The sequence below is a fragment of the Peromyscus eremicus genome, chromosome 19 (assembly GCF_949786415.1).
Source record: "Peromyscus eremicus chromosome 19, PerEre_H2_v1, whole genome shotgun sequence".
Lineage (NCBI taxonomy): Eukaryota > Metazoa > Chordata > Mammalia > Rodentia > Cricetidae > Peromyscus > Peromyscus eremicus.
Genome location: NC_081435.1, coordinates 23790432 through 23805762, shown reverse-complemented (window position 1 = coordinate 23805762; position 15331 = coordinate 23790432). Strand labels below are relative to the sequence as shown.

General features: G+C 44.2%; 2 protein-coding genes across 3 annotated transcripts in view; both read left to right on the top strand.

Annotated features, from left to right (window-relative positions):
* The window catches only part of Cdc25c (cell division cycle 25C), a 30526-nt gene that overhangs the window by 2735 nt on the left and 12460 nt on the right, over positions 1–15331 (top strand). Inside the window, exons 2-9 of one of the 2 annotated variants that reach the window (XM_059246640.1) lie at positions 7452–7538; positions 7663–7740; positions 7889–8114; positions 9561–9649; positions 11354–11399; positions 13649–13682; positions 13927–14016; positions 14586–14684. In XM_059246640.1, coding sequence (XP_059102623.1) covers positions 7924–8114; positions 9561–9649; positions 11354–11399; positions 13649–13682; positions 13927–14016; positions 14586–14684 — 549 coding nt within the window. In that variant the 5' untranslated portion in view covers positions 7452–7538; positions 7663–7740; positions 7889–7923. Of the gene's footprint in view, positions 1–7323; positions 7539–7662; positions 7741–7888; positions 8115–9560; positions 9650–11353; positions 11400–13648; positions 13683–13926; positions 14017–14585; positions 14685–15331 lie in introns of those variants that run through there. The other variant, XM_059246641.1, reaches the window with a different exon arrangement.
* LOC131896062 (large ribosomal subunit protein eL33-like) lies at positions 5079–5529 on the top strand. The gene is made up of 2 exons (XM_059246645.1): positions 5079–5245; positions 5296–5529. The coding sequence occupies exons 1-2, from the start codon at positions 5079–5081 to the stop codon at positions 5459–5461; spliced, it is 333 nt and encodes a 110-aa protein (XP_059102628.1). The 3' UTR covers positions 5462–5529.

Below are 15331 nucleotides of genomic sequence, written 5' to 3'. Positions count from 1 at the left end.
CTCTGTGAGTTCGAGGCCAGCCTGGGCTACCAAGTGAGTTCCAGGAGAGGCACAAAGCTACACAGAGAAACCGTCTCGGGGAAAAAAAAAAAAAAAAAAAAAAAAAAAAACACTGCAAGTCATGCATAAGAACTCATTTGAAAAGAAGGGCACCCCATGTTTCGTAGTGTGACCTGAGACGGCCTACCAGTAGAGCTCAGCCCTGCCCAGATTTACGCCTCTCGATTCTCACGGGGGGGGGGGGGGTGGGGGGTGGTTCTGATTGCCTTGCCTTTTTTGTTGTTTCTGTTTGTTTGTTTGTTTGCAGCTCTTGTTTTGGTTTGGCCACAGGATATAATGCGGCTGAGGCTGGCTTTAAACTCCTGACCCTCCTGTTAACCTCTGTAATAAAGTACTCTTAATGTTTTATCAAAATCAAGCTTTAAATGACAGAAATAAACAACTCCTGATCCTTTGCTTTTGCCTGCCCAGTGCTGGATTACAGGGGTCAGCAACCTGCCCAGTTCCCTTTGTGGACTTTATTTGTGGTGAAAGAGACCAAACAGGGCCATATGCATTCAGGCAAGCCCTCTGTCTCCAGCCCCCACCTCCTTTGGACTCTACCTTCTGCCCTCATAAGTCAGACCCTGTCTGTTTCCCTGATCCAGTGGGTTTTGGCAGAGGACACGACCTGGGTCTCTTTCTGGCCTCTGTCCCACTTCTCTGAGGATTCCGGGGCCTGGGGCCAGTCATGCAGGAGATCCTCCAAAGGAGTAGCGTCCACTGGCCTTAGGAAGTCTTAGTTGCCTTCCTAGAGAGGTGGCAGAGTGAGAGAACGTGCACTCATGCAGGTACTCCCCACTTCCACCCAATAAAACCCGAGTCTTTGCAAACTGGAGAAAGCAGGGCTCAGCCTACACCACCCATAGAAGGAGCCAGGCTAGTGAACACACCCCTCGGCCTCCCTGTCATGCAGAGGCTGGTTTGGGGGGTCCCGGGTATGCAGGGCTCGTCTTCATTGCCTGATCTGGGCATCCCAGGATTGGCCGCTGTACCTCCTGCTTTTGTTTGGTGTTTGAGGGTGAAACCCAGGCTGTCGCTGTGCCCTGGCAACAACAAATATGGGTCAGATGGAGGTCAGAGGAAAGGGATACTGCTCATGGCTTAGCACAGTGAGTCGGAGGCCTAGACAGGAATCACTCAAGGACGGGATAATAGGGCTGGAGAGACGGCTCAGAGGTTAGGAGCACTGACTGCTCTCCCAGAGGTCCTGAGTTCAATTCCTAGCAACCACATGGTGGCTCACAACCATCTGTAATGGGATCTGGTGCCCTCTTCTGGTCTTCAGTCATGCATGCTGTATACATAATAAATAAATAAATCTTAAAAAAAAAAAAAAAAAAAAAAAAGGACAGGGTAATACTCCAGTTCAGCAAATACAGCGAGACGAGGCCTGGTGGCACATACCTAGAATCCTGAAATTTTAGCACTTGGAGGTGGAGGCAGGAGGATCAGAAGTTCAGTGTCATTCTTGACTGCATAGTGAGTTTGAGGCCAGCCTAGGCTACATGAGACTAAGAGACACAGAGGGCGGGGAGGAGGGCAGGGAATAATGCTCACTTCAGCAAGCACATATACTAAAATAAGAATTACACTGCCGGGTGGTGGTAGCACACGCCTTTGCCTTTAATCCCAGCACTCGGGAGGCAGAGGCAGGCGGATCTTTGTGAGTTCGAGGCCAGCCTGGTCTACAGAGTGAGATCCAGGAAAGGTGCAAAGCTACACAGAGAAACTCTGTCTTGGAAAAAAAAAAAAAAAAGAATTATACAGAAGTTTAAACTGGTCCTTGATTAAGGATGATGATATTCAACTTTCTGATGCATTTCACGTGTGTGTGTGTGTGTGTGTGTGTGTGTGTGTGTGTGTGTGTGTGTGTGTAGGACATGAAAATAGAAAGGGAACTATAGAGGAAGAAGGGACAGGAGGTCTAAATAGAGCAGAGAGGAATATACGTGACATGAAAACAGAAGAGGGAGCTGGAGAGATGGCTCAGAGGACCTGGGTTCGATTCCCAGCACCCACATGGTAGCTCACAACTGTTTGTAGTTCCAGTTCCAGAGGATCTGATAGCCTCTCCTGGCCTCCACAGGCATGCATGTGGTACACAAACATACATGCAGGGAAAACACCCATACACATAACAAAAATTTTAAAAAGTTAAATGAACAAAGAATAATGAAATATTCATATAATGAAAATATCACAGCGAAACCCATTCCCTGTACACTAACAAAGAAGATTAATAAGAAAAGAAACATGGTGGGGGGGGGGCAACAAGATGGCTGAGGGGAGAGGCTGAGGACCAAGTGTGAGCCCCAGAAGAGCCCGTGCTGGAAGCAAAGAGCCAACTTTTGAAAATTATCCTCTGGCTTTGACAGGCACATCTGCACTCACACATTAAATGATAGAACAGAACAAAAACTTCAGAAAAAAGAAACATGGACAAGCTTTGAAAGTCTTCTGGGTTAAGACTTCTTTTCTGCTTGAGAGAAATCTCCAACTTATTTTTGGGGACTAGGTTGTGGGAGAAGTAGTTATTCTTCGCCTTTGCTCGAGCACTCCGAAGTTTCTAGTTTTCTTTCCATCACTGGACAGTGAGCGCCAGCCACTTGGCTGACATTCTTGTGGTGACCACCCACAGCTGCACTCCCTTGGGGACCTGCTGTAACCAGGAAGCACTGGTAACCAGGTGCACTTGCCATATCTACCTGCTTCTGCCGGGGCTGCAGGACCACTTCATCTGTCTTGACTTCCCACCTGCAGGGAAGTATCCTCCGGTACCTCGGAAAGGATGACTGACTACAGCTATCCAAGCAGAAATAAACACATCTCACACTCCCTTACCCCAGCCTTGTTTTCCAGCTTACCTGGCCTGACAAGGCTCTGTGATGACTCCAACACTTACCATCTCTATCTGAGAGGACAAAGACTTCCCGCACACCTCCTTCCTGGGGAGGCAGTTTCTGCAGATAAAAAGGATATTAATATGGAAACAGGATGAAGCCAGGTGGCGGTGGCGCACACCTTTAATCCCAGCACTCGGGAGGCAGAGCCAGGCAGATCTCCGTGAGTTCGAGGCCAGCCTGGGCTACAGGTCCAGGACAGGCACCAAAGCTACACAGAGAAACCCTGTCTCAAAAACAAAACAAAACAAAAGAAACAGGATGAATATCCTGCATCTTTCAGCCACTGTCACCACTAAGGTCCTCATAGGAGATAAGGGTTGTGGGGTTGTTTGTTGTTGGGTTTATTTATTTATTCATTTATTCATTTATTCATTTATTCATTTATTCATTTATTCATTTATTTATTTATTTATTTATTTATTTATTTATTTATTTATTTATTTATTTATTGAGAGAAGGCATTTTCCATAGCTTCAGTTGGGGTTTAAAACTGACTAGCATCCAAATTGTGGTGATTTTCCTACCTTGGCCTCCAAAGCTCTGAGATTGCAGGAGTGAGCCAAGTCCAGCCTTTTTTTTTTTTTGGTTTGGGTTTTTTGTTTTTGTTTTTGTTTTTTTGAGATGGCTTTCTCTGTGTAACAGAGTCCTAGCTGTCCTGGAACCCACTCTGTTGACCAGGGTTGGCCTTGAACTCACAGAGATCCCCCTGCCTCTGCTTCCTGACTGCTGGGAGTAAAAGTTTGCACCACCATGCCCACTTTTCATATGTGTGTGGGGTGTGCATATGGACGCCTGTTCACATGTGTGCTTGTGCATCATATCAGAGAATGAAGGCAGGCGTCTTAATCTTTACCTTGTTTCTTGAGGTAGGGTCTCTCATTTGAACCCAGAGCTCACAGATTTGGCTAGTCTAACTAGCCAGCTTGCTCCAGGTGCCTCTGCCTCCTGAAGGCTAAGATGGCAGGCAGGCCCTCATGCTACCCAGCAGTTATGTGGATTCTAGGAATCCAAATCTGGTTCTTTTGCTTGCTCTGCAAATGCTTTATCCACAGAGCCATTTTCTAGTCCTCAAGTCCAGCTTTAAAGGTTATTTTTCTGACTTTTCTCAAAAAGTGGTCTGCAAGCTATTAACATGAGTGACACCTGGCAACCTTGATCTTTCCTGGGCCATACTCTATAGATGTATTGGCCTGCATTTAAAATAGCTCCAAAGGCTTTATATTAAAACATTTCTGGGCTGGAGAGATGTCTCAGCAGTTAAGAGCACTGGCTGTTCTTCCAGGGGTCCTCAGTTCAATTCCCAGCAACCAAATGGTGCCTCACAACCATCTGTAGTAAGATCTGGTGCCCTCTTCTGGCCTGCAGGCAGATGTACAGACAGAGTGCTGTATACATAATAAATAAATAAAATATTTTTAAAAGAAATCTTTATTTTTATTTTTTTATTAGGTATACTGTGTTCTGCCTGCATGTATCCCTGCAGGCCAGAAGAGGGCACCAAATCTCATTATAGGTGGTTGTGAGCCACCATATGGTTGCTGGGAATTGAACTCAGGACCCCTGGAAGAACAGCCAGTGCTCTTAACCTTTGACCTATCATCTCTCCAGCCCAATAAATAAAATCTTAAAACAACAACAACAACAACCAAAAAAAAAAAAACCATTTCCCTTTTTTTTTTTTGGTTTTTCGAGACAGGGTTTCTCTGTGTAGCTTTGCGCCTTTCCTGGAACTCACTCTGTAGCCCAGGCTGGACAGAGATCTGCCTGGCTCTGCCTCCCGAGTGCTGGGATAAAAGGCATGCGCCACCACCGCCCCGCTCCCCCCCCCCCTTTTTTTTTTAAGACAGGGTTTTGCTTGGTAGCCCACGTGGCATTGAACTTGTGATCCTCCTGCCTCAGCCTCTCAATGGCTTAGACTACAAGCTCTCACCATCAAATTCCCCACATTCCCTTTGATCGTGGGTCTCATTATGTAGGGAAGACTGATAATTTTCCTTCCTCAGCCTCTACAGAGTTGGGATTACAAGTGGGCATTACCATACCAGCTTAAAAAATTTTAATTATGTTTTTTTTTTTTCTGCCATCTTGGTGCCGGTGGAGGCCTGCTGGGAACAGGACTTCTAAAAGGCAAATATGTCTGGAAGGCGTTGGTGCAAGACCATTCTTGCTGGCTATGAGCGAGGTCTCCGGAACCAGAGAGAACACACAGCTCTTCTTAAAATCGAAAGTGTTTATGCTCGAGATGAAACTGAATTCTACTTGGGCAAGAGATATGCTTATGTGTATAAAGCAAAAAAAAAAAAAAAAAAAAAAAAAAAACAAAAAAAAAAAAAAAAACAAAAAAAAAACCCACAGTGACACCTGGAGGCAAACCAAACAAACCCAGAGCGATCTGGGGAAAAGTAACCCGGGCCCATGGAAACAGTGGCATGGTTCGTGACAAATTCCGAAGCAACCTTCCTGCAAAGGCCATCGGACACAGAATCCGTGTGATGTTGTACCCTTCTCAAATTTAAACTAATGGAAAGTAAATAGATAAAAGTGGATCTGTGCTCTTGTAAAAAAATTTTTTTTAATTATGAAAAATTTTAAGATAGGTGTGTTGACACGTGCCTGTAATCCCAGAATTTAGGTGGTTAAAGCAGGGGAATCATGAGTTTGAGGTCAATCAGGGCTATCTACCAAGATCCTGCCTCAACTAACCATTAGAAAAAAGAAAAGAAATAAAGAGAAAAGGGCTGGAGAGATGGCTCAACAGTTAAGAGCACTGGCTGTTCTTCCAGGGGACCTGGATTCAATTCCCAGCAACCACATGGCAGGGGATCTGACACCTTCACACAGACTTACATACAGGCAAAACATGAATGCACATGAAATAAAAATAAATTATTTTTTAAAAAAAAGAAAGAAAGGAAAAAATTCAAATCGATCCCTGAAGCAAAGTACAGGAAACTGGATGGGTGTGGTATCACACACGTTTAATCCTAGAATTCAAGTGGCTGAGCAGAGGGATTTCAAGCTGAAGACAAGTTTAGGCTAAACAACACACAAAACACACAAAAAGCATAGCGTAATGCTTTGCTACTCAAGGGTATGGTCCTGGGACCAGAGAGATCATCATCGGCCGAGACTTTTTTTAATCAATCAATGTAGAAATTTTGGTCTCATACCCAGACCTACTGAGTCGGAATCCACAGTTTCTCAAGATCTCCAGCTGGTGAGTATGTACATTAGTTAAAATTCCCCACCCAGTCATCACCCCCACACTCATGGTCCATTATCTCATCTATACTCATGCCCACTCTCAAAAGATTTGAAGGGGAAAAAAAAAGACCAATATAAGGATTTCTTGGGTCAGGGGCTGGAGAGATGATTCAGCGGTTAAGAACACATACTGCTCTTGCAGAGAAATTAAGTTTGGTTCCCAGCACCATGTTGGGCAGCTCACAACTGCCCGTAACTCCAGCTATGAGGGATTGCCTCTGACCTTCCAACTGGCGCAAATACACACACACACACATACACACACACACACACTTAAAAATAAAAGAAATCTTAAAAGAATAATTTCTTGGACTAGGGAGTAACAGCTAAATGACAACAGTACTTGTCTAGCATTCCCAAGGCGCTGGATTCCATTCCTATTTCCATCACCACTACTATAATAATCTTCCCGCCCCTCTCCTCCTTCTAGCAGGGTCTGACTCTAGCTCAGAGTGATCTGGAGCTCATTCTGTAGTTCAGGCTGTCCCCAAACTAACGGCGACCCTCCTATCTCAGTCTCTCAAGTGTTGAGATTACAGGCATGACACCGACCCTCTCCCTACATATAAACTATATTCTTGTCAATGTTCAAATCTACACAGATAGCCAAAGTTTAAGATTCTTTAGAATGTCGTAAGGATTATGTCAAAAGGTTCAATTCCTCTACTCTCCCTAAAAAGGAATTTCTACCCAGAAAACCTCTTGGAAGGGGCGGGTGGCGGCTCAGCATCAACACACACCTGTCATGTCCCAACAACTGCCACACCGGCGGCAAATGCTCCATTTCCAGCCGAAAGCTAACAAAACTCAAAAGAAACGGCGCGAGAAAGAAGCAAGGAAACACTTTCACTCAAAAACAGTTCCTGCAGACCACCGTCGTTAGCGGGGCTCGGTTTAAATCTCCCGGGGTTGCTGGGGCTGAAGGAATTGAGTACTGGAAGGTTGTGGCGATTGGCCAGAGGGAGAGCCAATGTGCATCAGGCTCTCTGTGCAGAGATGCCCAGCCGACGAGGTACGAGCCTAGCGATTGGTCACGGGGCGGGGTCCTGGTCTGGCACGCTGATTGGCTGACGCTGCAGGCAGGAGGACGGTGATAGGTTGTTGAGAGAGCGGAAGGTTTGAATGGTCAGGCCTATGGCTGTTGGTCTTGCCTTCCTGCCAGTTCCGGAGAGAAGCAGCGAAGCTGGATCTCGAGCTACCTAGATAATAATTTTAACTCGAAGAACCCCTTCTGTTCCTCAGATTCCTTGTCATTCGGCGGAGTCTTCGCTTCTGTCCAGTCCTGCAGGAGTTTCTTTCTCCAAATTCAAGTCTGCCTCTAAACTTAAGGTAAGCGGAGAGCTGTCCATCTCGGACACCCGATCGTCCCTGCAGGGTTCTTTCGGGACCGGAAGTCCGAATAGCCTTATCGCGTTAGTTAGAATCTTTTTTTTTTTTTCTTTTTCTGGTTGAGAGTGTGAAACTGGATGATCCGGATCAAGCCAATCTTCTCTTCGTCCCACCTTTGAAGTTCTGAGCTTGCCAGACGTCTGTAAGTTTTCGCCCTGAGAAACTGCAGTGTGACATTCCAGAGGGTTATACTTCATCCTTTGGGGGTGCTCCTTCACCCGGGCTTAGGCAGGCCCTGGAAAGGGCGGAGAGGTTGGAAAAGGTGACCATCTGGAGTGTTCTTCTCCTAGATAGCCCTCCCTCCCTTGGTGAAGACTCCGAAGTCATGTCTACAGGACTCTTTCCGTGTGCAAGAGAAGAGGGAAGTTCTGTTTCAGCACCCAGTTTTAGGTCCAATCCAAGGAAGATGTTACACCTACTTTTGGAGAGAAACTCTTCTTTTACTACCCGTTCAGATTTCCCCAAATCTCCAGGAGACAAACTCCTTGACTCGACAAACCTGAGCACTTTGTCTGGGTAAATTAATTTTTAAAAAAGATTTATTTTTAAATGATGCACGAGAGAGAGAGAGAGAGAGAGAGAGAGAGAGAGAGAGAGAGAGAGAGAGAGTGTGAGTTCTGCATGTAGGTATATGTTTGTGATTATAGGTGCTTTCAGAGGTCAGAGGCATTGTACCCCCTGAAGTTACAGGTGATTGCTCTGCCTGAAGTGGGTTCTGGGATCTTAACAGCAAACTCTTAACCACTGAGCCATCACCCCAGCCCGTAAATTAATTTTTAGGTTTATCCTTTATCTTTGGTTTTATGAGCAGATTTGTTTGCTGAATTATCCTGTTTCAAGGTTCGAGTCTCAGCCGTGACCTTGACCATGTCACTCTTGAGTCTTAGGCTTCCTTTCTATGTAACAAATAATAAAAAGCATCTTTTTCTAAATGGGACTTAGTGGAGTATGTTTGTGATCTTTCCTTCTGGAGGTTGAGACAGGATGACCACAGGTTCAAGGCCAGCCTGGGCTACTAGTGAATTTCAGGACAACTAGTGGCCTACAGAGTGAGACTCTATTGCAAACAAATACTAGCAAGAAGAAAAAAAAATCATTTTCTATCTTAACAGGAATGATCTTTTCCTGTCTTGTGGGGATCAATGTGCTGTCTAGGAAGAACTCTGAAAATTTTATTGTTATATAAGTTTTATGAGTTGGTCACTTTAATTGTATCAGCTTTAGTGTTGTACTTTAGATTCTGGTCAGAACGTCTTTACACCTCAGTAGCAAACAGTGTTTGAGGAGTAGTAGAGATTCCAGGCAGAAACTGAATTTGTGTTCAGTGAGAACAGGATAGAGAATGTGGGGTCAAAATTCTACTCACTGGGCAGATGAGATGCCTCAGCCTGTAAAGGCATCTGTCACTGAGCCTGATGGCCTGAGTTGGAGCTTCTGTCTCCTGGAGTTGTCTTCTGACCTTCACACACAAGTATGTGCTCATACAAAGAATAAAATGTATTAAAAATTCTAAAAAAAAGATCCCTTTAGATTCTCATTAAATAAATCCCATCTCAATGTGTTGGTGAGAAGAAAATGAGGCTCACATTATTGTGTTTTGTTTGTTTGTTTGCTTGCTTTTTCAAGACAGGGTTTCTCTGTGTAACAGCCCTGGCTGTCCTGGAACTCACTCTGTAGCCCAGGCTGGCCTCAAACTCACAGAGATCCATTTGCCTCTGCCTCCCCAGTGCTGGGATCAAAGGTGTGCACTACCACTGCCAGGCTACATTATTGTAATAGAGAAAAAGTGGGGGATTATTTCCAGTCTGAGCTAGTTCCAAATAACAGCTAGATTTATTTGGATACTATTTAGATTTTTGTGGTAGTAACTGAGAGAGATTTCAAATGAAGTCATGATCTCTACCTTTTTTAGGATAGTACACCCTAATGGGAATATTGATATATATTCTTATGTCTCAACAGAGGAACCCCAAAACGTTGCCTTGATCTTTCGAATCTTAGCAATGGAGAGATGTCTGCTTCTCAGCTTACCACTTCTGACTTTGAAACTGGTAGGGGTACAGTATTTAAAGAGAAAATTAACTTTGAGATTGTTAATTTTATTTGTTATGTGTATGCATGTTTTTGCATGCATGTATGTATGTGTACCACATGCATGCCTGGTGCCCTCAGAGGCCAAAAGAAGAGTTGAGAGTTGGATTCCTTGGAGCTAGGATTACTGACTGTTAGGAGCTACCGGGTAGATGTTAAGAGATGAACATGGGTCCGTCGAAAGAGCAGCAAGTGCACATAACTGGTAACTTGCTTAACTTGCTAACTTGGGCTGGAGAGGTGGCTCAGCCCTTAAAGGCTAAGGCTTACAACTATAAGGAAAAAGTAACTTTTCCAAGAGAGGACGAGGTAATAGGATAGAAGTGGAAGCTGGTGAGAACAGGTAAAGAATCTATGTAAAGCCAGGGATATTAGCACGTGGAAGGCTGAGGCTGCCAGTGCCACCACCTACCAAAACCCCGAGAGAGAACATTGGCCTAAAAGTAGGAATTTTAAGGTTAGATAATGTTTTAGTTGAATGATAAGTGCAAAGAGAAAATAACAGTAATAGAAGTTGCTTTGCATTAAAAAAAGTTCTTCAAGAAAGAATATATTTTGTTGACTGATTAATGGTGGGGATGAAAATACAGTAAAAAAAAATTTTTTTGTATCCAGATTTAATCTTAGTAGAAGCAAAGAAACTGGCATAAAGAAATGCTTTGTTCTACAAGACCCTTCATTCATTCTTAGTACCCTCCAAACACAAAAGAAATACTTTGTCAGCTAATTGGGGGGGGGGGGGGTTTCTGGGTCCAAAACAAAAAAGTTTTGCTAGAAAACCTTGTAACATTTGCTCTAATTTCAGATTTCCCAGGTAGCCACTTTTCTTTTCTGTTTGTTTTCTTGGGGAGGGGAGAAGTAGAGGCTTGAGATGAGACAGTAGCACAGGCTGGCCTCAGACTCACTTTGTAGCCGCTGAACTTCTGTTCTACCTCATTTTACTTTCCAAGTGCTGGGATTGTAGACATTTGTGTTTATTCATGTTTTACCTGCATGTATAGTGAATGTGTGCCTGGTACCCAAAGAAGCTAGAAGGGGGTGTCAGATCCCTTGGAAATGGAGTAGAGCACCATGTGGGTGCCGGGAACCAAACCTGGGTCCTCTGCAAGAGCAGCCAGTGCTCTTAACCTCTGAGCCATCTCTCCAGCCCAGTTAATGTTTTTCTTTTTCTTTCTTTCTTTTTTTTCTTTTTAATTATTTATTATTAGTGTGTGTTTGTGTGGTGGTGGGATAACAGACTATGGGATAACTGATGTGTGCTACCATGTTTTGTTTGGTTTGGTTTGGTTTCTCTCTCTCTCTCTTTTTTTTTTTTTTTTCCAGAGCTGAGGACCGAATCCAGGGCCTTGTGCTTGCTAGGCAAGCGCTCTACCACTGAGCTAAATCACCAACCCCTGGTTTGGTTTTTTGAGACGGGTTTCTCTGTGTAGTTTTGGTGCCTGTCCTAGATCTCGCTTTGTAGATCAGGCTGGCCTCGAACTCACAGAGATCCACCTGGCTCTGCCTCCCAAGTGCTGGGATTAAAGGCATGCACCACGCTGCCCAGCTGCCACCATGTTTTTATACAGTGCTGAGGATTGAACCTAGGACTTTGTGCATACTAGGCAAACACTCTACCAAGTAAGCTACATCCCCAGCCCATTATTCTTTATAACTGATTGCAGGTTCCTTGGATTCCTCAGGACCTCAGGATGTACAGTTAATTGGGAAGTAAGTTCTGCTGTTAAATGGTCTGCATGCCTTAGCCTTTCCTCACTTTTCACTGGGATGTTCTATGTGGACTCTTCAGACTATGAAGTACTTCACTTGCGATGTTAGTGGACTTGGAGGCCTAGATTCTGACTTGACAGCTTTTAAGTTTCCTAGTTCTCAATAGTGTTGTGAAGTGTGGACTATTTTAAACCAGCATACACAGAAATACCCTGTTTTTACATGGAGGGAAATGCTCTCCTGCACTCATGCTAGGGCTTCTCTTTGCACATGAGAGGTGCTGTATTTTAGTGGCTCAGGATGCAGGGTCGGGAATGAGATTGTCTGTGGCTTACTGCTTCATCAGCTGTGACCCACAGTTTCTTAATTCATTGCATTGCACTTTATTTATTCATAATATGAGATAACAGTAGCACTTTTTATAAACAGCTATTGAAAAGATTAAATAAAAATGAGAAGGCTGGACCACTTGAGACATCATCTCAAACAAAACAAAACACCATCCAACCCCAAAATGAAAACAAACACTAATTATTATGGGGTTCTTTTCCTCTTTTTTCTTTCTTTCTTTCTTTTTTTTTTTTCCTGGAGCTGAGGACCGAACCCAGGGCCTTGCACTTGCTAGCTAAATCCCTAACTCTGGTTTTTGGTTTTTCAAGACAGGGTTTCTCTGTGTAGTTTTGGTGCCTGTCTTGGATCTCGCTCTGTAGACCAGGCTGGCCTCGAACTCACAGAGATCCACCTGGCTCTGCCTCCTGAGTGCTGGGATTAAAGGTGTGCTCCACTGCCGCCAGCAATATGGTTTACATTTGTAATTCCAGGACTCAAATGGTCGAGCCAGGACAATCAGGAGTTCAAGGCCAGCCTTAGCTACATAACAAGACTGAGGCCAGCCTGGGCAGTGTGAGACAGGATCTTAACACCATCTCCCATCTCTACCCCCCAAAAAAGAAAGAAGAACAAAACAAAACATATCTAGCAAATACCAAGCATTATATGTTTGTTGTTATAACTATGATGAAGTATCACTTGGAGATCCTAAAATATTTAGCCAGGGAGTGTATATGGAATAAAAACTGGTTCACTCCAACTCTTTTAAAACTTATTCTAGGTGGTGGTTATACACACCTTAGTCCCAGCACTCGGGAGGCAGAGGCAGGCAGATGTCTGTGAGTTTGAGGCCAGTCTGGTCTACAGAGGGAGTTTCAGGACAGCCAGGGCTACACACAGAGAAACCCTGTTTCAAAAAACCAAAAACAAAACAAAAAATCAAAACTTATTCTAAACTGATTGTTTTAATATAGTTTATCCTTAGATATTATGTAAGACAGATGTTACTTTATTGCACTAGGGAAAGCTTTCTATAGCAATTTTTATGAGTATATGTGAAAATTTTACTTGTATTATTCATGTTGTCTTTGAACTGGTTTTTCTTTTCTTTCTTTTTTCTTTTGTCCTGGTACTCTGTAGATCAGGCTGGCCTTGAACTCAGAGATCCACCTGCCTCTGCCTCTAGAGTGCTGGGATTAAAGGTGTGTGACGACGACGACACCACCACCACCACCACCACCACCACCACCACCACCACCACCACCACCACCCCCACCCCCCACCACCACCACCTGGACTGATTTTCTCTTTTATACTTTTTTCTTGGAGGCAGGGTCTCACTGTAGTCCAGTATGACCTTGAACTCGTGGGGATCCTCCTACTTCAGCCTCCTGAATGCTGGCTTCATAGTGGAGGACCACCAGGCTGGCTTTGCGTCCCTCCAAATAGCCTATGCTGTACACACTAGGTGGAAATCTGGGAGGAAGATGGAAATTCATTTTTTTATAAAAAGGCTCCTATGGTCAATGTTAGAACATGACTAAGTTATGGTTTGTTTCTACATAAGATGTAAGGCAGGAGTGGCAGGTGTTGTCCGGTGGGTGAGTGCTTGCCTAGCTTGTACAAGGCCCTAGGTTCCATCCCCAGCTCCCGAACGGGAATAAGAGATGTAAGACAAACTCCCCTTTGCTGCATGCTTATCTTGTCTAGTTATGCTGGTGAATTGAGGACCTTTTCCCCAGGATGCCACTGGGTCTTGATAGTTAATACCCTGCATATTGTTGTTGGAAGAGACAAATCACCAAAAACTTGAGCTCCTTGAATAGAAGAGAGGAAAAACTGAGGTGCCCTTAACCACTGAAGAACCAAACTGCTTGGGGACTACCTGACTAGTGGTTTGTTTTTGTTTGAACTTTCAGAAATGATCACCAGGACCTTATGAAAGGCATCCCAGTAGGTAGACCGACCTGCCCACCCGCCTTCCTTCTTTCCTTCCTTTTCATAGAGGGTCTCACAGTGTCTGGCTAGCTAGGCCGGAGCACCTGTTGAGCACAGGGACTTTAGGCATGTGTCACCATGCCCAGCCTAGACTCTCCTTTGGTTTGTTGGACTGTGGGTTTGTTTCTCAGGGGGGAGGCAGAGGGCTCCCTGCTGGTGGTGTGGATACGGGATGCTTTAAGTAGACAGTGTCTTTCAGGTACAGCTTCTTTGTAGTACTCCAAATGCTTTGGACCATGGCCACAGAAAGAAAGACGCAATGCGTAGCATATCTGCCAATAAAGAAAATGTAAGTATTTAATGGACACCTAGATATATTCATTTTATTCCTTTAAATGAACAACTGCTTGACGTCATGAAACCTAGAGCTGTTTGTACCTCAATATGCTAGACAAGCGAATTCCATCATTGTAACAGTGAAAAAAACTATTTTTCCATCTAAGGTTTAACCTTAGGACAAAACCTAGCTCTATAGCAAGTTGTCAGTTATGTTCAGTTGACGGGTTTAAGTATACAGATTGCTGTTACTATCATGTAAATAACTGTTTTGAAATCATCATGTTACGTTTGTAAGTGTAGGTACCAGATGTACACATAATACACACATATATGGAAACATGCCTGCCCAAGCAAGCTTTCGTTCGTCTCTATCCTTTTGCTTATGATGATAATTGGTATCCTCCAAAGCAAATCTCTGTGTCAGACATGAAATCCAAAGCATTATGTATCTGCAGATATACATTTAATGGTTACGTTGTGTGGTTTATGAGAGTTATCCATGGTTTGATCAGATGTGATACTACTGGCAGGTATTAGTACTACTTTTCTTCCTCAGCCAATGCAGTGTTTCTTCTGCAGATAAACACCAATCTAAAGACACTGGAGTGGGAGCCACCTAGGACCCCAAGGTTCCAAAACATGCCTGGAGATCCTCTGGCATCTCCTCTCTCTGTGCTGGTGAGTTACTGGATATCAAGTGACGGCTGGAGTACCATGGGCTACAGAGTAAGCTGTGGACTCCTGGCCCGTTGACTTTTCCTGAGCTGGCGTAGGTGAGACAGTGAATCCGAGCAGGCTGAGGAGGAGCTATGTGTCTTCCGATCTTTTTAGTTGTTTAAACTGTGGAGTGAGAATGTTCCTTAGGTCTTTGGTTTCTTCTTCTTTTCTCTTCCTTTCTTTTTGGGTTTTTGAGACAAGGTCTCGCTCTGTAGTTCAGGCTGGCCTAGAAGTCACTGTGTAGTCCAGGCTGTCCTCAAGCCCACAACAATCCTGCAGTCTCAGTCCAGGTGCTGGGATAACAACCCTGCACCACGATGTACATTGTCCAGTTTCTTTATTCTTTTTGGAAGTGAGGTCTCACTGTGCTGCTCAGGCCAGCCTCGAATGCCTGTCCTCTTCTGTCCTTCTCCTTGGTCTCTGAGTCCTGATGTTGTAGGTGTCTGCCACTGTAGGTCACTTCTTCTAAGAGTTGTACACTTTTTTTTTTTTTTTTAAAGATTTATTTATTTATTATGTATACAGCATGTATGACAGCAGTCCAGAAGAGGGCACCAGATCTCATTACAGATGGTTGTGAGCCACCATGTGGTTGCTGGGAATTGAAC

Bases quoted from the DNA above. Each gene is read 5' to 3' on its own strand.
- LOC131896062 (XM_059246645.1), top strand. From the start codon at position 5,079: ATGTCTGGAAGGCGTTGGTGCAAGACCATTCTTGCTGGCTATGAGCGA. The intron at 5,246-5,295 runs AAAAAAAAAAAA...AAAAAAAAAACC, and splicing joins GTGTATAAAGCAAAAAAAAA to CACAGTGACACCTGGAGGCA.